Source organism: Hippocampus zosterae, chromosome 13 (genome assembly GCF_025434085.1).
Source record: "Hippocampus zosterae strain Florida chromosome 13, ASM2543408v3, whole genome shotgun sequence".
NCBI classification, from domain to species: Eukaryota; Metazoa; Chordata; class Actinopteri; order Syngnathiformes; family Syngnathidae; genus Hippocampus; species Hippocampus zosterae.
Genome location: NC_067463.1, coordinates 5,977,317 through 6,002,098, shown reverse-complemented (window position 1 = coordinate 6,002,098; position 24,782 = coordinate 5,977,317). Strand labels below are relative to the sequence as shown.

Genomic DNA, 24,782 nt, shown 5'->3' with positions numbered 1-24,782 from the left:
ATAATGACTGCATTTCATCCGAGTTGAGTTTTATGAATTTCCCTCAGATTATCATTGACTTTTCTGTTGTGATTCCCGAGGGGCATGCTACAAATTACTGTCATCGGAGCATCAAACCAGTACTTTGTCACTGTGTATTGAAATATCTTCCCACGTGGTGAGACTTGTTTCTCGCTAAGGATCACGAGGTCCGATTCTTCTTTCCATTGTTCAATCATGCCTCTTCTTAGGAACGTCTCTTCATCCGACATTTTCAAGTTATGGAATACCTCAACAGGAAAATATTGCCTTCTGTTATTAAAGAAATGTCACGATACAAAAGGTAGAAATACAGTATGGGCTGCTACTCGCAGTTTCCTGAATGCAACATATTAGCTGCTCTCCCATTGGCTATTACCGAGTATCATCCTGGAGTCCCATTGGCTAAGAGGGACTTCTACCGAATGTGTCTATGGGTGTAGATCGATAAATAGATATGTGTCTAGCAGTGTCCTCGTCATTCGCCCAATAGTTTTACGTGAATGTGAATCACCCAGAAAAAGTGTTCACCAGTCGGGTGATCGCTCACTATGCTGATGTTTGTCTTGGGCATTTTCCAAGGATTGTTAAAAGCTGACAAAAACAAACGTCATTGGATCACTTCTTTACAAAAAGCCCGGGAAAACACACTTCTGAGAGAAAACATGAACTAAAGAGGGCAAAAAACGATGAGGATGGAGTTAAATGATTGTCGTGTTTATTCTTTACTCTATTCTTTTTTTAACTTTCTGCACAACTCTCAGTTATTGTGCAATAATCTAATTATAACATGTATTTGTTACATGCTTTATAAAACATTTATGCCTGAATTTTTGGGTCACTTGGAACGGATTAGGCCATTTACATGGAAAATGCGTTTCTACTTGCAAAATTATCTAGTTAAGAAATTTCTTCAGAACCAATAAATTCAACAAGTAGAAGTACCACTGTAGTTTATTTTTCCAAGCGAAAGGCATTTGTAGGCATACATTTTGTCAACAAGTGTTGATGATCGGCACTGGTGCCGTTCCAGGACATTCACTTTCTTGAGCTTTGTGTTTAGAATTGCTTGCACATTTATTTGACTATTTCTTCATCTTTGAATCAATTGCCACAACGGTCACAGTTCAAGCATTTTTTTTCTCATGCTGTTATATGGAAACAGACATACTCGCTCGGTATCATCGCGGGAGAGTAACACAGGTTCGGGACATCATCAATTTGAATGCCATTGCTCGTTTAATCGTCCATATGACACACATAATGATTGTAGCTAATTAGTAAGCCCCTGATTAATGCCTCATTTGCTAGCTAAGTGCACATCACCCATGCAGCGCTAAAGCAATTATATCAGAGCCATATTGAGTGTGTCATTGCGTATTGTAAGTCACACTCGACATGATGAGGGCCGATCCATTCAGAGGTTCAGTTGTGGAAACCAGGGATTCTTTGGATTGCGGCGTAGCAGCAACGAGACGAGACTCACAGAGTCATCAAGAACTGTTGTGTACAATGGTGGGGCCAAAGATGTGTTCATATCAGAGTTGTGTCGTTTATGATGCTTCAATTTTATTTTGCCCATCAAATGTGTTGGATACGTTGGACCCTTTTGTCCTCATCTGCTGCGACAGAGCAGTGCTTGAGAGCACAACATGGGCCAAAAATGGAGTCACTGCTTCAAACTTATATTTCCCAATAGATATCTAGTCGTATATTAAACATCAAGTCAGTGTCAAGTCATTTCAGCTGACTATTGGAACGGTCCTTTTTTTTTCGCATAGCGTGGTCATATTGGAGCAGAATGGCCAATTCCAATATTTTTGTTGTTGACGGTAAATGTGACTTAAGACGAATATGAGACATAATACAGTGTAAATATGGTCAAGTATTGTTTGTGCACTCTTTATGCAGTATCTTTATTGTGTAGTGGCTGTGTCTTGTCCACTTCTAACCCTGAAATTAAATTTTCGCCTGCGTTAAATCTTCCATACATTTTGTGCATCATTTGTGACGTTGCCACGTCGTGTGACTGCCGTTGAAATTTTGAATCGTCGTAACAAGCTTGGGTGCGCTCCGAATAAACGAACGGCACATTTCAACAACGCTCCGAGTTTGAGAACAGTCGAGGTGATTCCGAGCGCACTCAGACCACATTTCCAAACTCACCCTTTGTCACTCGATGTGCGGATCTGTGCGTTTGGTACACCAGCTATACCGCCCACCTCAGCTCAGCTGACAAAATTGATGCCCGGATAAGTAGAACAGACACCCAAACCCAATTTCAGTTTCAAATTTCGTCTGAGGTAATACTAATAGGTAGTTCTGCCAACAATTGAATTAATTTGGCGGAGCTAAATGGACATGACACAGTTTTATACGTTTTTTGAGGCCAAGCTACAAAGACAAGCGAGGTACACGCTGCAACCTGCACGAGCCAAGCTCTTGCCCGCAGCTCTGTCTGGTCATGTTTTGACAGACATTCCTCAGCCGCTGAAGGATGCGCGCCAAGGAGTTTTTCCCCACTTTGGTTTGACTTTATTAGCGTCCAATTTTTGCTGTCATCGTGTCATTTCGCGAGTACGCCAAAAAACAAAAATGTCACTGACAGTTTTAGTGAAAGCAAACTTTCCGGCCCTTCCACTATTGAAGCTTTCTCAAAGAAGTGACCTCTTCTCCTTTCAAACTAACCAACTGGATTATTTTTATTTAAGTGCTCTGCGCTACAGCGTTGAGTATTTCTGAGGCTTTGGGGGATTGTTTCTGGACAATATTCACCAGAGCTTGCTTTTTGCAGGCAAATTCTTTGGAGCTTTAGTGTTTTCAGTCACCATTACAAATCTTTATTCACCATTACAGATAAAGATTTGTAATGGTGACTGAGACACGATTTCCCAAATTGCTAGTGTTGCAACTTTTAAAAAGCCTCGCCAAACATCATCTTTTTTCATCACAGACATATTTCTTAGCACTGTACAGGTGACAGCTTTGTCGAAATACTTGTAAAGAGCATTTTTCCTCTGTGGCAGCAAAATGTGAAACTTCTGCACGTTGTGGGGGCTCCCCTGGAAGCTTATAAACCTATATTACGGTTTAACTCCATGTCCTACAGCAGTGGTCCCCAGCCACCAGTCTGCGGCCTCTACTGTTCTGTAGGCCATTTTGGTAATCGTTTGAGAATTTTAGACCTTTTTTGGGGGGTGATCTATGTATGTATGTTTTGGTTTACTTTTATTTTTGTTGTTTGGTAGTAGGGCATATACGTCCTGATCGGGGATACATGCCATGGCCACCCACACACCGAGAGGCAGATTTTGATACCTGTGACTTTCCTACCATCTTAGATCCCTTGGAACTCTGCCACAATGCATTGATGCTCATTACATATTTAAAGGGGGTGAGGGATCACATCTGATCTGGATGCAAAATCAAAAACAATCAATGTGACTCAAAATCATTACTTAGGCACCATCGCAAATCACTTTGGCAGGAAGTCATTGTTTATCATAGCTTCCACAGTCAGAGTTTCCTGAAATAAAATGCACACGTACCAACCAATCTTGCCTAGCGCCATTATAATACAAACAGGAACCAAGCTGAGTAAGAAGTAACATTTAGAATTGTGAAAAAGAAACATGTGCTATCATTGTGCTCTCTTGATAGGATTTGAATAAATGAGCCTTCTATCTCAGTATACAAAATGGTGTCGGCAACAATTGATCGGATTGGGCAGGCAAGGTTCTGTGTAATTGAGAATTTTATTTCATCAAACCCTGACTGTGCATGGTATGATAAATAATGACTTCGCACATGCGTGTACAGGATACCATTTTTTTTTTTTTAGTTCCGTCTTTGCAAATCACAGAATTCAGGTAGGACACAATATTTTCCTTTCTCCCAGAACGAGCACCAAACTAAACCAGTGCCATCGAAAATGCCGCGAATACAACTTGAGCGCGGCCCTAATCTTCGATCTTCACGCAGCCCTCCTTATGCTAACACCAACATTTCCCATGGGAGAGAGACAGGAGCTGTCCTATCCCGCAGGGCTCGTGCCGGAGAGGCTCTTGCTTCTCCAAGCTGTTTACATTCTAATCTGGTGATGGAACACGACGATAAAACCTCGGCCAGTCCCGTGGAATCAGAGGCTAATGGAGGCACTCAGGGTTTAGTGCCAGCAGCTCGAGCCAGGGCTAATGGACCCTCCTCTGCCCCTCCCTCTTCCCAAATCATGAACAGTCTTTGCGAAAAATGCGTCAGGGAAGCTTCTTGGAAATCAAACGGTGCTTGGTCATCAACCGTATGTGCTTTTCGGTTTAAAGCAGCCTGTGGAGGAAATTCAGGGAAGAAAATGCTTTCATGAGAAAACTCCTGGGTCACGTTGAGGGGCGATGACATCATTTGATACAGAGGAACATTTGAAAATCTTCCAGCAGCTATCATGATGTTAATTACTGTCATGCTGTTGGCGGTAAATACATTAGCCTGACATTAGACTGCGTAAAATATTCAATTGCAACGCTGATACTCAGAGTGCGCTTTTATTCGTCTTCCTCCTCTTTTGTTACTTGTGATTGAACCTAATGATCATTTTTCTCCGGCTCATGCGTCTCGTGTCGCCAGCAAAAGCAGCCGGTTCGCAGGGATTCAGAAAGCCTCCCCCGCATGTTTTTTTATTTTCTTCAAGAATTCGTCAAGCGAGTCTTGTGTTGTTGTTCTAACGACCCCTAATGAAAGTGCCGTACTTGTCGCTGGCAAAGAGAATGTACCCGCACATCTCTGTGAGTTTTCCCGCCTTGTTGTGTAAAGTAAGCACAGAAAAGGATTTCTGGTTTTGTTTTATCACATTTAGAAGGTTTTACAAAGGACTAGTGCACACATCCTCGGTTTTACAAAAATAAAATAAATTCAGTATAGGGGAACTTCGAGCTAAGACGGAGATCCGTCCCTACATTTTGTGCGGCTTAACTAAATGTTAACTATAACTCTTCCTCACTTCTGTCTTCAAAGCCCACACACATCAGTAATTGATCATATTTGAGCATTGATTTCTCTTCCAGTCGGTGTCAGCAAAGGTAAGATTATCAGAAAGATTAATTTTTAAAGTATTTGACAATAATAGATTTCTAACCGGCTCCATATTTCGATCCATCCATTCTCCGATCCGCTTATCCTCACAAAGGTCATAGGGGGTGCTGGAGCCTATCCCAGCTGTCTTCGGGCAGTAGGCGCGGGGACGCCCTGAACCGGTTGCCAGCCAATCGCAGGGCACACAGAAACGAACAACCATTCGCACTCACACTCACACTTAGGGACAATTTGGAGACTTAAATCAGCCTGCCATGCATGTTTTTGGAATGAGGGAGGAAACCAGAGTACCCGGAGAAAACCCACGCAGGCCCGGGGAGATCATGCAAACTCCACACATGGAGGCTGGAACTGGAATTAAACCCGGTACCTCTGCACTGTGAGGTCGGCGTGATAACCACTGGACCCAGCGGGTCGCCGTGGCTCCATATTTCTGATGGCCTTTTGTGTAATAACATCTTGGAGTGACCACATCCCATCATTTTCTGCAATGCTCATTGTTTCCGCATCATTGAAGTAGTCCGTTTACAACATGTGGTACAAATCGGCACTTTTAATTCAATCGGGACACTTTTTACATGTCTCCGTGCTGCTGTTTTGGTTAGCAACAGAGTTCAAATGGTCACATTTCTGGCCAATAGTGTCCATGAAATTAAATAATTGATTACCCCCCCTTGCCCCCCCACCTCCCCATTTTGGATTTACCCTGTTTAGCATCGGTGATCATCAAGTTATTGGCCTTTTGTGCTCTCTTGCAGGGAAAATGTCAAACATCCGCACAGTCAGGAAGAGGCAACAGCTGAATAATTTAGTTGCCATGGTGACGCAGCTAGCCAAACCAGGATACACTGTGGTGGACTTCTGCAGTGGAACGGTAATTTTTATTTTATTTTTTTAATGTCGATCTAACCTTATCTTTGTTAAGAGCAAAAACTCCACTTTTCTATTCTGTGTGATTACCTTCTGTTGTTGGTTGTTGGTCTGCTGATGCAGTGTATTTGCTCAGAACAAATCGTCACTTGAGGGCCAGAAATACAATTTAAAGGTATTACTATACATAACTCCTGTCTCTTCACCTCCTTTGTGCCGTCAGGGCCACGTGGGCATCGTTCTGGCTCACACCCTCCCACTTTGTCAGGTAACGTTACATACGCTTTGTGTATAGGGAACAGTGAGCGGCCAGCAAATATTGACCAAAGCATCGATTTTCGTTACAGGTCATTCTCATCGAAAACAAGGAAGAATCTCTGATCAGGGCACACAGTCGCAGTGTAGAACTCGGTCTACAAAACATTGGCTTCATTCAGGCGAATTTAGATTATTTCACCGGACCCTTCCAAATTGGGGTGAGTATACATCTTTTTCAATTTAAAACAAAAAAAATTAGACAATGATTTTTTTATGACAAGTCAATGCTTCTTATACTAATATTTCATTTTTTATGTTATGTTTTTCTTCAGCAGTTCAGAAAATGAATGAATGGATGTCATGTTGTTCTGAAATGTTGTGATTTGCTGAATTATATTGAGCTAAATTGCTTAGCATTCATGGGTAGAGGATCTTAAGACGCATTGCAAGGTCAAGATTGAATCCCTTAGCACAGAAGATGTTCAAAAATTCAAGATGTCAATCATATGTAAAGTTAGCACTTTTTTTGTCCAAACCATTATATACTCAAGTCTTGAACTACGGTACTTAATGTGTGTTCACCACATTTTATGTTGCATTGTGTGAGTAAGTGACTGATTGAGTGAGTGAGCTAGTTAGTTAATTAGTTAGTTCACCTTTTTGTTCGGCCTCTACGGAACTCAGGTGCTAGCAAACAATATTCCACACAAGTTACCCACTACTTGTTCTCTAGCCAAACTTACTTTAGTTAGTTAGTTAGTTAGTTACCGTAGTTACTTTGTCGGCCAGTTAGTACCTTGGTTGACTGCTAGCTCGCTAGGTTGCTAGCAAATAGGCACATATGATTCCGTAAAAGGCAGTCAGTCATTCACTTACTCTACCTACCTACCCACCCACAGAAGGTGGCTGGTTGTTTGGTCAATCAGTCTATTGGATTGTTTGTTTGGCTGCTAGCGAGCTAAGTTTCTGCCAAACAGACATGGAGGAATCCACAAAATCTGCTTATTACTTATAAGCACTACTGTTGTATCAAATGAACATTCCTCAGGCAAGTTGGGAAGCAAAAAAAAAAGACCCTTTTGTTAACATTACAGAATAGATCCGCTTTTAACTTCTCATTGAATAATACATGAATCTTAATGACAGTGCAGCAATATGCAAAGGAGGTGGGTATCAGTGAAGCAGTACAATTTGGGTCTGATCCAAATAAGGATTGTTCGTCCTTGGCGGAGGTCCCTGCTCAACTGAGTGTCATTATAATTATGCAAAGCATCTAAGTATCAATGCATGAGACGAATTGCCGCACATCACTTTGCTGAAGATGTATTTTTCCACTGTTAGGTGTGAAAATGCCATCCATTGATCATTCTTGTTTGAACGCTCTTGTTTGAGCTTTTCATTTCCTGAAGTGGCTCTTTAATTGCGAGCCTTTTAGAGCTTGCCTCTTCTGTCAAGCACGGCGCGCCACTGTTATTAAAGAGATGAGAGGCGGCTTGGCTCGAGAAATGAAGGCTGAAGCACTGTCCGGTGTAACGTATCGTAGAATCATTGTGCTTTTTTTTATTTTTATTTTTTATGTTCTCCCTTTTGAAATATCAATAACTCTTTCCACTCCAAGGCTAAACTGACCTTCATTACAGTTTTAATGTTGAGATTTAAAAACAATTCATTCGAACTAAAATGACGGACGCATCTCATTTTTGAACAATCTTAATTGTCAACTCGAGTCACTTAGATACCAAGTCCCAAGCCAAGTTATTCCCAAGTTTTTGGTCAGCATGTCGCAAATCCTAAAAAAAACTGCGACTCTGGTTTTTAGTGTGCTGTCCATAGGTTATGTGCCTGACAGGCATCCAATTCATAGCGTCCGTCACATCTCACCCAAAGCCAGCCGGAACTACTTCCAAATCACTGGACAGCAAACTGTTTTAGTGTCAGTGGAGCAAACTGTTTTGTAAGTGTGGCAGGAGTAAATATGCTTGCCAGACATATCAGCTTGGATGCAGGCAAGCTGGCCGTCATTTGTCTTGCATCTGCGTTCACCACAGACACGTTTTCCATAGCGACGTTGCTGCCAAGACTGCAGCTCTGCAAGTGTGCAATTGTTCGGCGGAAAGATCTGCGGCCCAGCGCATAAATATAAAACGTGAGGCCTTTAGCCGCGTGTGCCGGGTTTGACGGCTGAAAAAGCACACGTGTGCAATATACTTACATACGTTTCTGCCTTTTTGTGTCATTTTAATTTTACAATACGTTGCGCCTCGAAAGTAAGGCGGAAGGTCGAGGCGAATCCATTCCATTTGTTAAAATTTGTAAATTATAATAGCTATATAAATCATGGAAACAAAAGATAATCCAGGGCCAAACATGTAAAAGCGTTTTGAAACAGATGTTTTTCGTAAAAGGAACATCAAATAATATATGTATATATACTGTATGTGTGTGTATAATTTATATATAAATTGACTACCGGGCCGCCCTATATATATACACATATATATATAGGGCGGCCCGGTAATCCAGTGGTTAGCACGTCGGCTTCACAGTGCAGAAGTACCGGGTTCGATTCCAGCTCCGGCCTCCCTGTGTGGAGTTTGCATGTTCTCCCCGGGCCTGCGTGGGTTTTCTCCGGGTGCTCCGGTTTCCTCCCACATTCCAAAAATATGCATGGCAGTCTGATTGAACACTCCCTAGGTGTGAGTGTGAGCGTGGATGGTTGTTCGTCTAGGTGTGCCCTGCGATTGGCTGGCAACCGATTCAGGGTGTCCCCCGCCTACTGCCCGGAGACGGCTGGGATGGGCTCCAGCACCCCCCGCGACCCTAGTGAGGATCAAGCGGTACGGAAGATGGATGAATGAATGAATGATTATATATATATATACATATATATATATATATATATATATATATATATATTTTTTTTTATACTGCTTGTTCTTTGGCGTGCCTACCCACCCATCAAGCTTAAAATTGAACAACTACTGGAAAGCTTTGTTAAAATGCCTCCTCCAATAATCCAGAACATTATAATCTAATTTCCATCATAATACCGCCCAGTGAGCACAATCATAGTCAAGCCCCGAGGGTAAGCAGAGCTGCAGTGTTGCAAACGCACATTAGTGACGGCTTACGACGTTAGCTTCTGGTAAATGTCACGTAGTCACAAATGAAATTCACAGATAATCCTGATTACTTGTAGATGCAAAAGCAATAAAAAACATATTGTGGCATCTTTGTGGCAAGGACCTATGTTGAGGTAATATGAGCTTCAATTAGACATGATATAGTAGTGAGAAACCTATATCTATCTATCTATCTATCTATCTATCTATCTATCTATCTATCTATCTATCTATCTATCTATCTATCTATCTATCTATCTATCTATCTATCTATCTATCTATCTATCTCTCTCTCTCTCTCTCTCTCTCTCTCTCTCTCTCTCTCTCTCTCTCTCTCTCTCTCTCTCTCTCTCTCTCTCTCTCTCTCTCTCTCTCTCTCTCTCTCTGTATATATATATATATATATATATATATGGTAATGGCGAACCAACCAGATATCGTGATCATAGATAAAGGGCAGAGGAAAGCCGTTGTAGTGGATGTAGCGGTCCCAAGTGATGGAAACATCAGGAAGACGGAACATGAGAAACTCGAGAAATACCAAGGGCTCAGAGAGGAGCTGGAGAGAGCCTGGAAGGTAAAGGTGACAGTCGTGCCTGTGGTGGTCGGAGCACTCGGGGCAGTGACCCCCAAACTAGATGAGTGGTTGCAACATATCCCGGGAACAACATCGGACATCTCAGTCCAGAAATGTGCAGTGCTGGGAACAGCAAGGATACTGCGCAGAACCCTCAAACTTCCTGGCCTCTGGTAGAGGACCCGAATGAGGTATCCACACACACATTTATAAAATTCCGTTGAACTTTTTGGGGTGGGTCATTTGAAACTGTATTGAACTTTTTAAATTCCCCCCATTGTCATAGATGGATGTTTTGTATTCCCACGCAATCCTCTTTATAGTGCCAATTTATTTCGACCATCTGCTGTTTTTTGGTCATTGGTCACGATGGAGACCTTCAAGTGTCGTTGCTCAGCCCGGAACATTCACCATTTTCTTGCTTCCATTTGAAATACTGTGGCTTTTATTCTCCACTCGGTCTACTCAGTGGGCAATAAAGTGGGTGTTTTTTTTTTTAAGTGCCTCGTAAGAATATTTGTACCTCCACACATTTGTAGTTGCAGCTCGCTCGTTTGCCCGAGCTTTTTTCTACTTCAATGAACGGACCATCACACAACAGTGCCTTTGTTTAATTAAACCTTATATGGTATATTAATATTGTATTGTACTCCTGTCAAAGGCTAGATTTTAATATTCCACACAAGTTACCCACTACTTGTTATTTAGCCAAACTTACTTTAGTTGGTTTGTTATGTTGCAATAATTTTCCTTCAACCGACAATAGACTTGACGAGTGCCGTCACTTGGCGGAAAAAGTGGAAACGTGTGCTGTGGTCTGATGAGTTCCCATTTCAAATTGGTTTTGGAAATCATGAATGTCGTGCCCTCCTGGCCAAAGAGGAAACGCATTTGCAAATCATGATATGTTTTTCAAATCTGGGCACTTGCACAACAGCTGCTGCAAAGTGGCCATCGGACCTCGAGGCAAAGGACTGCATCAGAACTGTTTGTAAAAAGAAAAACCTGAGGAAATAGTTTGTAATGTGTCTTTATTCTACTGTTTGATATAGAACTCGGCTCACGTGTTTTTGTTTTTTAGCGAACTAGCATTTCAGAAAAAGCAAACAATGAATAACATGCAAATAAATCTTTTTGTTTGTGGCAGTGAGGAGAACGATAAATATGCACTCGTGCAGATTGTCAGAATGGTATCACCTCCGCCTCAATTTTGGACAGGAAAATTCCCGCTTGTGTGAATTTTGTGCGATTTGTGCATGAAATTGGTTGGCTGAATCTTGACTTTGCCGGCATGCTCCTGGTGATTGCGCTGTCTGTTTGTTTCCTCACTGGCTCTAAATTTGCACTCCTTGGCATTGCTGTCAAGACAACTTCCAGTCATTTTCAGACTCCCGGACGCCGACTGACACATTCTTGGAAGCTTTTTTTCGTGGCCGTGTGAGTGGGATGGGGCTAATTTCAGTGCAGGAAGCATGGAGTCTTTTGATAATCACAGGTTTTCTCGAGTGAATGCGCAAAAGGACCACCTGGAGGAAAAAACAAGCTTTTGTCAAATGCGACTCCTGATGCAGAGCCAAGTCGCAATTGCTTGTGGTTGACAAAAATATTCATATAATTTTTCTGGGGTGTACTGTCTTGCATCTGGGTAAATTACACTAAACACAATTAGACATATCAGCTTTAATCTATGCCAGAAGACGAGCATGCATTTTCTCGTCCATATCCCAAAATGAACCCCTTTTTTTTTTTTTTTGGCGTTTGCGGCAGGTCGCACTCCACGCGTGCGGCGTGGCGACAGACATGGTGATGGAACACTGCATCAAGGCAGGCGCCGCGTTCGTCATCAGCCCCTGTTGCTACGGCTTCATCCAGAACGCTGTAAAGTTCACCTTCCCGCGCAGGTTTGTGTCTCCTGTAAAGTGCTAGTTTTGGTCGTAAACAATTGCAGTTGAAGTGGAACCTCGGTTGTAGAAGCTAGATTTTGCACAACTGCTGCTAAAAGCAAAATTTTCAACAAAAAAATTATTACCTTCGGTCTTTTTCCTCACACCGCCTAAATATCATCTTTTAGGAAGAAAAAGTTAGCACCCTTACTCAAGGTTTTCAGTCCCTGAGTTTTATGAGCTATCATGTGAAAGAAGCCATCTAAATAAAGTTAAAAAAAAAAGAAAAAAAAAACAGAATACACCGCCTGACTCAATCTCACTTTTATCCATATATTTTTTTTATCCATGTTTTTTTTTTTGGGTGGGACGGGGTGGGGGCGATTGTTTTCTTACCCTAAGGTCACCTTCCGGTATCTCTTCTCGGTATTCTGCAGGTGGAAACATTCCAGCCACTTCACACGCACACATTTTTTTTTAATGATCTGTCTGAAGGTCCTTCGACTTTGGTGTTAATTTGAAGACGTTCCGCTTAACACGAACGGTACTCGTTTTTAATTAGCTGCAAGCGCGCGGAACCCTCGCAAACTGTTATTTCCCCCCTGAGGGGCCGGGTGTGGATAGGGTGGAGGGGCAGACGTCTGGTCCTAATCAGTCCCAAGTGTTTACACTGACACAACACACAACCCGCCTGCACACCCCCCTAAATTTCACATAAATAACTTAGTGTCAATCCTCGTCAGTGACAATCCAAAAGGAAAATATAATACAAAGCCTTTTGTATGTCCTGGGTGACTTCATTGATTCACAGCAAACAATTGTAACCTCCTAATATTTAGCTTATTTTTTATAATTGAAACAAATGTTTTAATGTTGCCAATGTATTTGTTAACGCTTCCACTGTAGTTCAGATTAGACAGTTGCTTTTTTTTGTTGTTTGTTTTTTTTTAAATGCGTCCACGTGTTGTTTAGCTGGACACCGTTGTAAATATTTTAACACTCGGTGACATCAAGGTCGATTCGACAATAGCTTGTTGAGTCTTGATGGGAAAAGAATCTACTTCCGGGCACACCAAGTAATACTGCGTGTTATCAAAGTTCTTTGAATATTCTCGGTTTAGTTTTTCTATGCAACCTGTCGCAGCTGTTCATCGAAAAAGTCAACTATTTGCAAATTTGGTGCATTTAAAAAAAACAACATCTAATCTGTAAAACACTTTAATTTCAAGAAGAGTTTTAAAATATATTCAACTCTTTGATGAGCATGCTGTTGTGGTTGACATTAATTAATATGGACAATTTTTTTAAATGCAGCCATGTCAATTACTCAAATTTTTTTAATTTAATGCTACCACCACACATGTCCAAATTGCACCACTTGAGCTCAAAACAAAAATATGACTTGTGTCACACAGCGTAAATTAAGCATGCGGCAAGTTTAAATTCCTACAAAATAGTCAGGCCTAAATAGCAATGGCGTTCCGAAGAGAAGAAGAGTTCGCAGGGAGATGAAGATGCGTTAGAACTGATAAATATATCGTGGTGCTGGTCAAATGAGTCACAATTTAGACCTCCACTTATGGCCACGCTTGCACTCGCATTGCGCTCACATTACAAGTCTAATTTCATTTTTCTAATGTGAATGACGATAGGGATAGGTCCATTTTAATTGGAAAAAAAAAGACTCCCAGTCGGGCATCATACCCTGCGGCGTGAACGTAGCTGACTTGCAAGCTTTTGGTTCCTTCCAGGTGACGCGCACGCTGTCATGGCACCCTGGAAAGGTGGTTCCCGGCAGCCCGGCAGCCTTCTTGCCCCCGGGCCAATGGCCGGCCTGCGCCGTGGGAGAATATTGGGCTCATTTTGCCACCAATTACCAAAAAATGCACTTTTTGTCCATTTTCATCCAAAAACAGAAAATGTACTTTGATTTCAACCTATAACTTTTGGCGCATCCCTTATATGAAAACACACTTACCACTTCAAACAATCAGTGCACTAACCCATGCAACTTCCTCTGGTTTCTTGCAGCAAAAAGTTCCAGGAAGCGCTTATTTACAAGGTAGGTGTTATGATGGAGTGATGTTTCCCCTCCCCCGCCGTTGCATCTGTCATTCACTTTCACTGGAGTCGAATATTAACTACACCCTGCCCAGCTACTTTTCGGCCTCAATAATGTTATACTCCTGCCCAAAATGAATGAAGCTCCAGCACCAGCGAGGCTGGCTCTCTCTGTACGGAGCGAGGCCGCCATTCACACGATGATGAATAGGCCCTGTCAGCGCCTCGGGGCACTAATTTGTGGAAAAGACGTCGGCGCAGGTGCTGTCCACGGCACCCTCGTGTCGCAACGCGGGACTGCCTCTGACTTGCAAGCGCTGTACAGAGACATATTTTTGCTGCTGAAACTTGCTGCCGAGCTAGAACGTTAATTAGCAGGCCAAGGCCTGCGGTAATGAGAAATGACATCGTTTTTGACGATGCATTGCAAGGACCAAGGTTGTTTTTTGGGCTGCTATCTTTTACGCAGGAATTCATGCCAAAAATCTGCTTTTGAAGTCGGCAAGTTGGCAAACGCGGGATGGGAGGTGAGACCTTACTGGCGGTAGTTAAGGTTGGGGTTGAGATGCATCTAACTTGAGAAGCGGTTTCAGGGCAACACAGTGATTGATTGCACTTCATATATACAGCTTTACCTGTATTTGATTTGTGGGTGCTTGATTTTAAAATAATATTTTTGTTGAGGTTTTTGTGACACAAGGCTTACCGCGATCTGCTTTGTTTTTTTATGTTGCACACGAGAAATGATCAAAAATTAACTAAAATAAAAATAAGGCAGATTAAAATTAAACTGAAATGAAACACTTTCGGAGTCGCTGATGGTGTCGTGGTACAGTCGCCTGACTTGTTTACGGGCGGCGTGGGGATCGTTCCAAATCAGTGACATCGGTGTGTCTGTGGATGTGAATGGTTGTCTGTCTATATACTGTATGTGCCCTCCGACTGACCGGCGACCAGTTCAGGGTGTCGTCTGTGTGCCCCTGTTCAATTTTTTTGTCAGATTAAAAAAAAAGACAGTTCAAGATAAATCATTTTAAAAAGTGTTCCACCATCGTTACGGCTCACGTCTGTCAGTCAGTTGACAAAAAAGATATCTTTTCAAAGGGGTATGTGGCTATCTTCAGAATTATGCAATCACATTCAAGCTCATGTTTGTGAGGAGTCAGCGCACACAATCCACAATTTAAAGTGTCTCTGACTAACTCCAAGTTCTAGTAGGCTTTTCTTGACTTAAATTATTATTATTTTTTTTGCTTTCTAGCAGATGCCTGACGGGTTTTGTCCTAACACTGATTGGTATTTGGAATTGTTCATAATTCCTTCCACATTGATTAAATGCCCAGTTGCATCTGATGCACCATGTTTTTGGACCATATCGTTCTTTTTGCTTGTAATGGTGTAATGGTGTGCTTTTTTTTTTCTCCCCACCCTTTAGGAACACATGATGTTGTGCCGCTTTGCCGACCAAACTGCTCCCCAGCTTCCTCCTGAGAGGCGACTCATAGGTACCGCCTACGACGTGTTGACACCAACCAATTTTTCTCTGGCTCTCACACAAAGGGATGCACTCAAGTGACCTCGCTTTACGGGTCGATACCGATGCCACGAGGCAGCTGCGGCGAACAGCTGCCACTTGAGCGCTGTCAGATTTGTCCCTGTGTCACTGTACAGCACTTGTTCATGTAGAGAGGAGAGGGATTGTTTTACACGCCCTGACATCTACTGTTGCCGCCATGATTGACTGCAACTAATCACTCAAGTCCTTCAACGTTATTCTGAACTCTTGTCTTTGTAATCCCCAACACACAACTCTTATTTTGGCAGATAGTTACATTTTACAACTTTTGTTTGTTTGTTTGTTCATTTTAACATAAAACATATACAGTAATAATTTGACAGAAAATAAGGTAGATAAAAAAGTAAAAAGAAAGAAATCAGTCTTCATTCAACACAGTTACTATGTTCAAGGGAGTAGGATGAAGTAAAAAACTTATCTAGTCCTACCCCGTTATGTGTTTATATCTACTAAATCATTTTTATATCAATCAGAAAAGAAAAAAGTAAGAAGTCTCCATTAAGGCTCATACTTTACCCTTAACCGTGATATTTTTACAACTTTTGGTTTGTATCGGGATTATATACATCCTCACCCTGGCACTCTTGTGTCAATTTCCTCTTGTATTCAAAATGGATATTTCAATACCTTTCTCTATTTATCAACTTAGTTCTGATTTATCATTATATTTAATGTTTAGAATTTATCATTTTAACTGATTGATGTAGGTTGTTTGTACTATTTTTTTGAATTTGTTTTTGAACTCAGCAAGCGATTTACTCATTTTCAGGTCCGTTTCGAGATTATTCCACAGATTAACACCTTTGTTAGATACACTTCTTTGCTTTGTTCTTTGTTTGTTCTTGTTTTGAGTTTTTTGAATAAGTTGGTACCTCTTAATTCATAGTTGCTTTCTCGAATTTCGAAAAACTTCTGAATGTTTTGGCAGAGCAGGTTATTGTGTGCTTTGTACATTAATTGGGCGATTTTAAAGTCAACAGGTCATAAAATTTCATCGTATTTAATTTGATAAATAGTGGATTTGTGGGTTCCGTATATTTTGATCTATTAATAATTTAAATTGCTTTTTTTTGTAGTTTGAGAATTGGAAGTGTGTTTGTTTTGCAGGCTTTTCCCCATATTTCCACACAGTAGGTCATATATGGTCATAATAATGAAGTGTATAATGTGTACAAAGATCTATTTAGCACTTCCTTGGTTTTGTAGAGGATCCCTACGGTCTTGGCTATTTTTCTTTTTACGTTATTGATATGTGGTTTCCAACATAGTTTTTAGTCTATTACTAATCCGAGAAACTTGGTTTCATACGCTCTTTCTATTTCAATTGAGTTTACCATAATTTTAGCTTGGTGTTTGATTGGTCTTGTGCCAAAAACAATCAACTTCGATTTTTTCAGGTTAAGTGACAATTTATTTCTGTCGAACCAGTTTTTTAATTTGTTTAATTCGTTTTCTACGGTTGTCAGGAGCTGTTTCAGATTTATTCCAGAACAGTAGAAAGTTGTATCATCAGCAAATAGGACACATTTAAATAGTTTTCAGACCTTGCAGATATCATTTATATATAAGATTAATAGTTTTGGACCAAGCACTGACCCCTGAGGAACTCCGTGAGTGATTTTCAGTTGATTCGTTTTTTTATTGTTGAGTTGCACGTACTGATATCTGTTTTCTAAATAACTGTTTATTCATTTATAAGCTACACCTCTAATGCCATATCTTTCTAGTTTTTTCAATAATATACTGTGATCTATTGTGTTAAAAGCATTTTTTAGATCTAGGAAAACCCCAACAGTAAATTCTTTGTTGTCTATATTAGTGGCTATTGCTTCCACAAACTCCATAACTGCCATTGAGGTGGTCCGTTTTTCCCTGAAGCCATATTGATTCTCACTTAACAGCGCATGCTTTTGTATAAAGCTATCAAGTCTGTGAGAAAATAGTTTTTCTAATATTTTTGAAAATTGTGGTAGTAGTGATATTGGTCTATAATTTGTAAACAGATGTCTTTCTCCACTTTTATAGATTGGAATAACTTTAGCAATTTTCATTTTTGATGGAAAGATACCAGCTTTGAATGACAGGTTGCATATGTGCGTGAAAGGTCCTACTACATATTCTATAATCTGCTTGATTATTGTCATATCAATATTAAAGCAATCAGTTGACTTTTTATTTTAAATTTTTTTTATAATATTTGATAATTCTTGTTTTACAGCAGTAAGGAACATCATGGAGGAGTTTTTTTCTACGTATCTATCTATTTCAAACAAGTTTGTTGGATCAGGAATTTGTTTTGCTCGGCTACTGCCAATGTTGACAAAATACTCATTAAATTCAGTTGCTATTTCTGCAGTTTTTTCCAAAATAGTATTTTTGCCTTTGATAAAATACTCTGGATAATCCATTTTTTAAGGACTATTTCTGATTACTTGGTTAAGTATTTTCCATATTTCTTGTGTGTTACCTTTATTCTGCTCTAATAGTGCATGATAATGATCTCTTTTACTGGTTCTTATAATATTTACTAGTTTATTTTTATAGGTCTAATATTTTTTTCTGCTTCTTCAGTTCTGAATTTTAAAAACAATTTTTATAAATTGTTTTTCTTTTTACATGCGTTTTCTATGCCTTTCGTTATCCATGGCTTACTTGGGTCTTTATACTTTTTGGAGACTTTAGTTAATGGAAAATGTTTATCATATAAGGAGATTATGGTAGACTGAAATACTTCAAACGCTGTATTTGGGTCTTCGTTTGAGAAGACCTCGGTTTTTCTAGGTCTTGCTTAAAGGCATCGATGGAACGTTGGGTTCTTAGTCTTATTTCTGTTATACGAGTTGTTGATTTAGCGTTTCTATCAAAATAATTATGAAAAACTACAAAAACAGGTAGGTGGTCACTTATGTCAGTAATGAGAAGTCCACTTTCCATTTTATGAGCAATCTTATTTATAAATATGTTATCTATAGTTGTTTTTTTGTGTCCATTTGGGTTTAATAAGTCAATGTTAAAGTCACCACATATTATTCGTGTTTTCTTATCGTAGTAACTGAGCATATCTGTTAGTTTTTTATTGAATGCGTCAATACATGATCCTGGTGTCCTACAGATGCAACTTATGATGATACTTGATGCCTTTTTATTATGTATTCCAATGGTTAGACATTCCATTAGGTTTTCTATTGTGTTTGTCAATCTCTCGATTTTACTGCATTTAAGTGCTTTGTCTACATATATTGCAACCCCCCTCCTTTTTTGTTTTCTCTATTAGTTGCAAACATTTCATAACCTTCTATTTCCATTTCAGTTGTTTTATCTTCATCAAGCCAAGTTTCTGATATGGCAATTATTTTAAATTTATTGAATTTAGTCGGGTATTCTTTGATTTTTGTGAAGTCTTTATAAAGACTTCTACTGTTTAAGTGTATTACTGAAAGTGCATTTTCCAATTTTATATTAGTGTTGAATTGTTCATCCAGGTAATAGTCAGAGTTTGTTACCCTTTGTTTGTTCTTGAAGAAGTTATTGTCTGGGTCTAAATTGTTCTCGGGATCGAATGGCTTATAGTCAATATCTTCAAAGGGTTGGAAGTCCATGTTTTTGGGATGTGAATTTCCCGCTCCCACGCGGTCGTCGATGGCTCCCTCGCGGTCGTCGTTGGTTCCCTCGCTGTCGTCGCTCGCTCTCTCGCCGTCATCACTGGGTCCCTCGTGGTCGCTGGCTCCCTTCCGGTCATCGCCGACTCCCTCACGCTCGCCGGCTGGCTGCCTCCCGGCTCTCTCACGCACGCTGGCTGGTTGTCTCCCGGCTGCCTCAGGCTCGCTGTCTCACGGCTCCCTCGCGGTCACTGGCTCCCCTGCAGTCATCGCTGGTTTCCTCTCGGTCGTCGCTGGCTCCCTCACGGTGGTCGCAGGCTGGTTGTCTCCCGGCTTCCTCACGGTCGCTGGCTTCCCTGCAGTCGTCGCTGGCTTCCTCGCGGTCATCACTTGCTCCCTCACGGTCGGTCGTCGCTGGCTCCCTCGCGGTCGGTCGATCTTGAAAAAGTTATTGTCCGGGTCCAAGTTGTTCTCAGGGTCAAATGTCTTGTGGTCAGTAGGGTTGGAAGTCATCAAAGGGTTGGAAGGCTCATCAAAGGGTTCAAAGTCCATGTTTTTTTGTATGTGAATTTCCTGCTTCAGTTGGGTCAGAGTTTTTATCGTCGGGTGGTGAATAATTCTCAGTATGCTGCTTGATGGTGTTGAACTCGAGCCTGTTGTGTTGGAGTACTGGTGTGGGGGTGGACGATAAGTTTGTCATGTTTTAAGTAGGCAGTTTCCCCTCTGTCACGTGCAGCTTTTAATTTTGGGAGGAGCTCTTTTCTTTTTAGTCGTACGGCATCTGTAAAGTCTTCGTTGATGTAGATGTTGGAGCCTTTTAAGTATTTTGCTTTTTGTAGGATCCTTGATCTGTCCTTGTATCTTAGAAATTTCACCACAACTGGCCTCGGTCGAGGTCTTCCAGGGTCTTGTCTTCCTGTGCGGTGAGCTCTCTCCACCTCAATTTGCCCCTGTATCAGCAGCTTCTCCTTAAGGATTTTTTGAACTTTTTCCTCTGCTTCAGTCCACGTTTCTCCCGTTTTTTCCTCAATTCCATCAATTACCAAGTTGTTTCTTCTTGATTGTCCTTCCAAGTAGTCCACCTTGTCTGTTAATACAAGCATGCCGTCACATACTTTGTAGAATTCTGTTTGCATGTCTTTGGAATGGCCAGTTTTGACAGATTAGATTTTTTTTAATGTCGTCTACCTCTTTTTGGGTAAAGTTGATGCTGGTTTTTATTTCTTGGACTTCCCTGGTAAAAGTGTCAAGTCGTGAGTTTGTTGAGTCTATTATCATCTTGACAAATCCTTTGAAATTTTCCTGTTGTTGCAAGAGCGCCGTAAAAAGCTCATTTTGTTGCTGGAGTACGTTTACTTGAGTGAGGGTCAGGGAATCCTCTTCCTGCTTTGTGTCTTGCTTCTGTTTGGGTGGCCTTTTGTCGGGTCTCGTTGCTAGCCGGTTGTATGCTAGTTTGTGACGTGTCCAGTGGGCTTGCTGCTGGGTGTTTCTAATGTGGCAAGTGGGTTTACCGGCTCCCTCACGCTCGCTGGCGTTCGGCTGGTTGGTCTCTGGTGGTGGGTTCCAGCTGCGTAGCGACTTTTCGCAGCTAGCTTCCGTGCTAGCATCCGCAGTTAGCTTCCATGCTAACGAGCTAGCGTTTCCCAGTTTCTTTCACAGTTTAGAAATGCTCTCTCATTGAAACCACTGACTGATAAGATTACGCTGCATTCAATTTACACATTCTACGATTAACCAGTACATTTCGTGTTAATTTGTAGGTTGTAGTGGTGTAGACCTGAAGTGGATCATACTGAGAGCTGTTTCACATGCTGTGTGCAGCTGTTGTCTGTACAATCCCGTGTAAGGGAACACTATGGAAATCACAAATGTGTTTCTTAACATAAAAAAAAAAATCACACCTCCTTTTTATTTGAATTAGTTGACATAAAAATAAAGCCATAAAATAAGTGTATTAAATACATTTTAATGCTAAAATATCAAATGGTCTAACATGCTCTAAACTTTACTGTTAAAATACATAAAAACGAATATTGTTATTTTACATGATGCTAAGTTAGGCTACATTATGATTTTGCTATGCTAGTCTACGTCTAAGTTTCATTTAGGCCTTACACGATCTGGATTTTGGAACCAGTCAGTAACCAGTGAATTAAAAAAAAAAAGTGATAACGGATCCGATGGGTATATGGACCAATCCACCACAACAACTTTTTCTTTACTCTACAATCTACCACCGCTATTCACAGCCTACAAATAGACAAAAATCGTCAATTATCTGCCGAACTGATCCAGCCGATGACATCTATGTAAAGTGTTGTTTCATATGAACCCGTAGAATTCACTTGCCTGATCGCAACCCACCTAGCAACACCCCTGGTCACCATGGTAACAAAAAGCATACTCGACATTGGCTTAACAGTCGTAGGGTCATGAACAACGGCCTCATTTTCATGAGAAAGTCCTGCTCTTTCAAAACAGTGAAACTTCAAATATTTGTTTTGAGATTGGCCGAAACCAAGCATCTAAAATCGAACAAATTGACATGACTTTCATGCATCCCTGTAACATGATAACATGAAAAGCTGTCCGCCTGGAGTATCCGCTGTCCCTGAAAGGGTTAAATGTAATTCCAATAGAATCATCAGGGAAAAGGGATCCCTGTGTGTTAGTCAAACTACTTCAAATGCACTCATTTGTGTGTATTATATTGCAGGGAAGCAGTGCATGGGCCTCGTAGACTTGGACCGTTCGTGGTGCGCGGAATCTCATGGCTACAGGGTGCATGTGATGACCATGGAGCCGGAGACTTGCTCGCCGAAGAACAATATGCTGGTCGGAAGGCCCAGCGTTGAAGATGGCCCTCACTAAGAGTGTGAGAGTATCAAATGGAAACTTGATTTGCATTTTTTAATTTAATTTTTTAATGTTGAAGGCGACTACGGTCGTCACATTTGGATCAATAAAGATGGAGGCTAGTTCTTAATGTCGCCATGTTTCATTTGTTTCTTATCCAAATATTCAATCAGTTAAAGTATTGACTGGGCGGAAAATGGCAGACGATCAAAACAAACTTTAAATAAGCAGATCCAAGACTCCTAGCTCAGAGTAAGAATTTACGGAGAAATAATTTTGAAATTAAAACATAAAAATAATTGAAATGACTTTGTGTTTTTCTCTCCCGGTCTGTTTGAATTAGCTTAATTGGGAATACAATTCTTGTTTATCTTATATTGTTTGCTGGGCCTGAAAATGTTAAAAAAAAGACCCCAAAACATTTCTCCTCCCCCTCGAGTCTTCATTATAAAGGAAGCATTTGCACAAATAGCAACAATATTTTTGCACTTTTCCCTGTGAGGGTTGAATTCAAGTGCTGATCCAAAATAACCATTATGTGATGCGCGGCACTGATTTGGAGTTTCAGAAATATTCGGTGTAATGAAGTTTGCACCAGAAATGTCAATCAGCCATTCTGGGACGACGAGGTGATGAATTGCATTGGTCGGTTGAATAAATTACAATGCACATTGAGTCTCGCCCGATGACAAGACGTCTCATTACATGCAAATGGCATTTCTGGATTTATAGTCACATGTGTCATATGTTTCGAATGACTGGAGCGAGTGTCAGCCAGAAGAACCTGTCAGCTCCATTACTTTGCCTTCAATAATGGGTTCGTGGAGAATGCGTGTCCCCCCTCATGTTGTCTTTTTTTTTTTTTTACTCGGCGGAAGGGGGATTGAAAGATGGGTCACAATTTTTGTTTTATTCTTTGAAATACTGACAAGATAGTCCCCAAATTCCAAATGGAAATATGAATAGAGTGAAAAATGGTCAAAAATCAAGTGTATTTTTGAACCCTAAATGGTCCCCCAGCCCCCGCCCCCCTCCGAGCTATCTACCCATCTTACAAACAAAAAACAGGCAGACGGTTTTCGCACTGTTATGGCAATCGTATTCGTTTTGGTGTGGTCTTTGCATAGACACTCAGTCACAGGCCATTCCGCTGTAATCGACAAAGTTACCTACATGTTTGTATGCTTTTTGAAGCCTTCAGATATTGACATTTCAACACCATTTTGTTCCATTATTTCAGCTCTTTCTGGTGACAATGGTCTTGCTGCGAAAAAAAATGTTTATTTTCACAAATCTGTTTAATTGCTTTTTCAAATGACCGCTTACTCAATATAAAATTCCTACGAAATCACAATGCCCGATCACTGATGAGCTATTTTTGGAACCGGTCCGCATACTACTCATGTGGTCTTTAGGGGCTACCTGTTACGTGTGTGCACTACCTTAGTGACCCCCGTACTAGTGGTATCAACTGTGTACCACAATTTAAGAATCACTGTTACACAGCACAATGCTGTTTTTATTATTTAAACGTTACTTACAAAAATGTCTTTGTCCTGGAATTGGACCTTTTTTCTATTGTCTTTGATATACATTATTATATATATATATTTTTTTCATATAGCATCATGCTAGCTAATAGCGTCTCTATCGCACGTGCGCGCCATTTGTCGCCCAGCTCGTGACATCACTCTTAAAGCGACAGGCGCACACACGCCGGCCGCTTTATAAGGTGTGACTGCCTCAACTTGTGAGGAAGAGGAGGGCAAGAGACACACTGAAAGAGAGCGAGAGAAAGGGGGAGCAGCCTGTGCGCTCCCCCCCCTCCTTCCTCCGCTCCTCACACTTGGATAGAACGCACATGAGCACACTGAGCGTGTGGTTGTGATCCGAGCGCCGAAGAGGACGCGTCTGTTTGGTCTTGAGGACGGATTTAGCGAGCGGGACGAGGCGCCATGGACTCCTGGATAAAGTTCATCTTCATGGTCGCCACTTTCTGCTGTGGAACGCGAGCCGAGTTTGACGGCAGGTACGTGCGCAGGTTTTGCATCTCGCACTTGCTTTGTTTGCGCTTCTGCTGTGCGAAAATGGTTGGAAACATTGTCGGTTTAATGTGATATGACCGGTGTGTGAGGGGGACTTTACTCCCAACTAGTTGCGTTCGTGACCAAATGCACCTGAATGACCCCCCCCCCTTTTGTTTTTATTACTGTATATGGCTAAGTAGAAATGCGTACGCCCGGGCGTACACACACACACTCAGACACACATTTCAGTGGAGTTTACGATTCTATGCCTCAAGAAGCATTAATTTGGGTATTTAAAAATTGCACCTGAATGTACCATTTGCGTCCATCTATTTACATGCATTTTACTTTATTTGTTAGGATTAAAGCAACCCACCACGGGCTTGTGTTCAATCTCAATTATATTATCTCTACTCTTTAAAACGATCCAGAAACTTCTGAATTAGAAATGATCATAAGAGTACTGCCCTTGAATGCTTCTTTGGATTAAGATGCATTCATTTTCTATGGGTAAGGAGATATAGGCTTACACTACTGTAAACAACTACCACGTGTCTCACTTGACATTTCAAGTGCTTGTTGTCGTTGTTGTTGTTTTGTTTAATTATAATAAGTGATTTTGCACTATACTGGATACTATTTGGTCGCACATACATTTACCTAACTTCAATTACCAAGTACTGTATCTCACGTTGATATTCATTATGCATTGGTTTTCTATACTATATTACACAACTGAATTTGCTGTGATACACTGGTTTTCCTACTATCCTACACCGCTTCTTCTCAGATGCCTTTTGATCTTTAGGTCTGAAATAATACGATTGGTCATAGAAATATTGTACTTGCA

At 40.9% G+C, this 24,782-nt stretch overlaps 2 protein-coding genes across 8 annotated transcripts in view; both read left to right on the top strand.

Annotated features, from left to right (window-relative positions):
* gstcd (glutathione S-transferase, C-terminal domain containing) overlaps positions 1 to 22,035 on the top strand; it is a 34,990-nt gene extending 12,955 nt beyond the window's left edge. For both annotated transcript variants that reach the window (XM_052084481.1, XM_052084480.1), the window contains exons 5-11: positions 5,862 to 5,977; positions 6,197 to 6,241; positions 6,321 to 6,449; positions 11,698 to 11,831; positions 13,845 to 13,875; positions 15,310 to 15,379; positions 21,766 to 22,035. In XM_052084481.1, coding sequence (XP_051940441.1) covers positions 5,862 to 5,977; positions 6,197 to 6,241; positions 6,321 to 6,449; positions 11,698 to 11,831; positions 13,845 to 13,875; positions 15,310 to 15,379; positions 21,766 to 21,920 — 680 coding nt within the window. In that variant the 3' untranslated portion in view covers positions 21,921 to 22,035. The remainder of the gene's footprint in view (positions 1 to 5,861; positions 5,978 to 6,196; positions 6,242 to 6,320; positions 6,450 to 11,697; positions 11,832 to 13,844; positions 13,876 to 15,309; positions 15,380 to 21,765) is intronic.
* A 1,607-nt stretch (positions 22,036 to 23,642) lies between these two features.
* npnta (nephronectin a) overlaps positions 23,643 to 24,782 on the top strand; it is a 38,232-nt gene continuing 37,092 nt past the window's right edge. For all 6 annotated transcript variants that reach the window (XM_052084479.1, XM_052084477.1, XM_052084476.1 and 3 more), the window contains exon 1: positions 23,643 to 23,934. In XM_052084479.1, the coding sequence (XP_051940439.1) occupies positions 23,861 to 23,934 (74 nt within the window). In that variant the 5' untranslated portion in view covers positions 23,643 to 23,860. The remainder of the gene's footprint in view (positions 23,935 to 24,782) is intronic.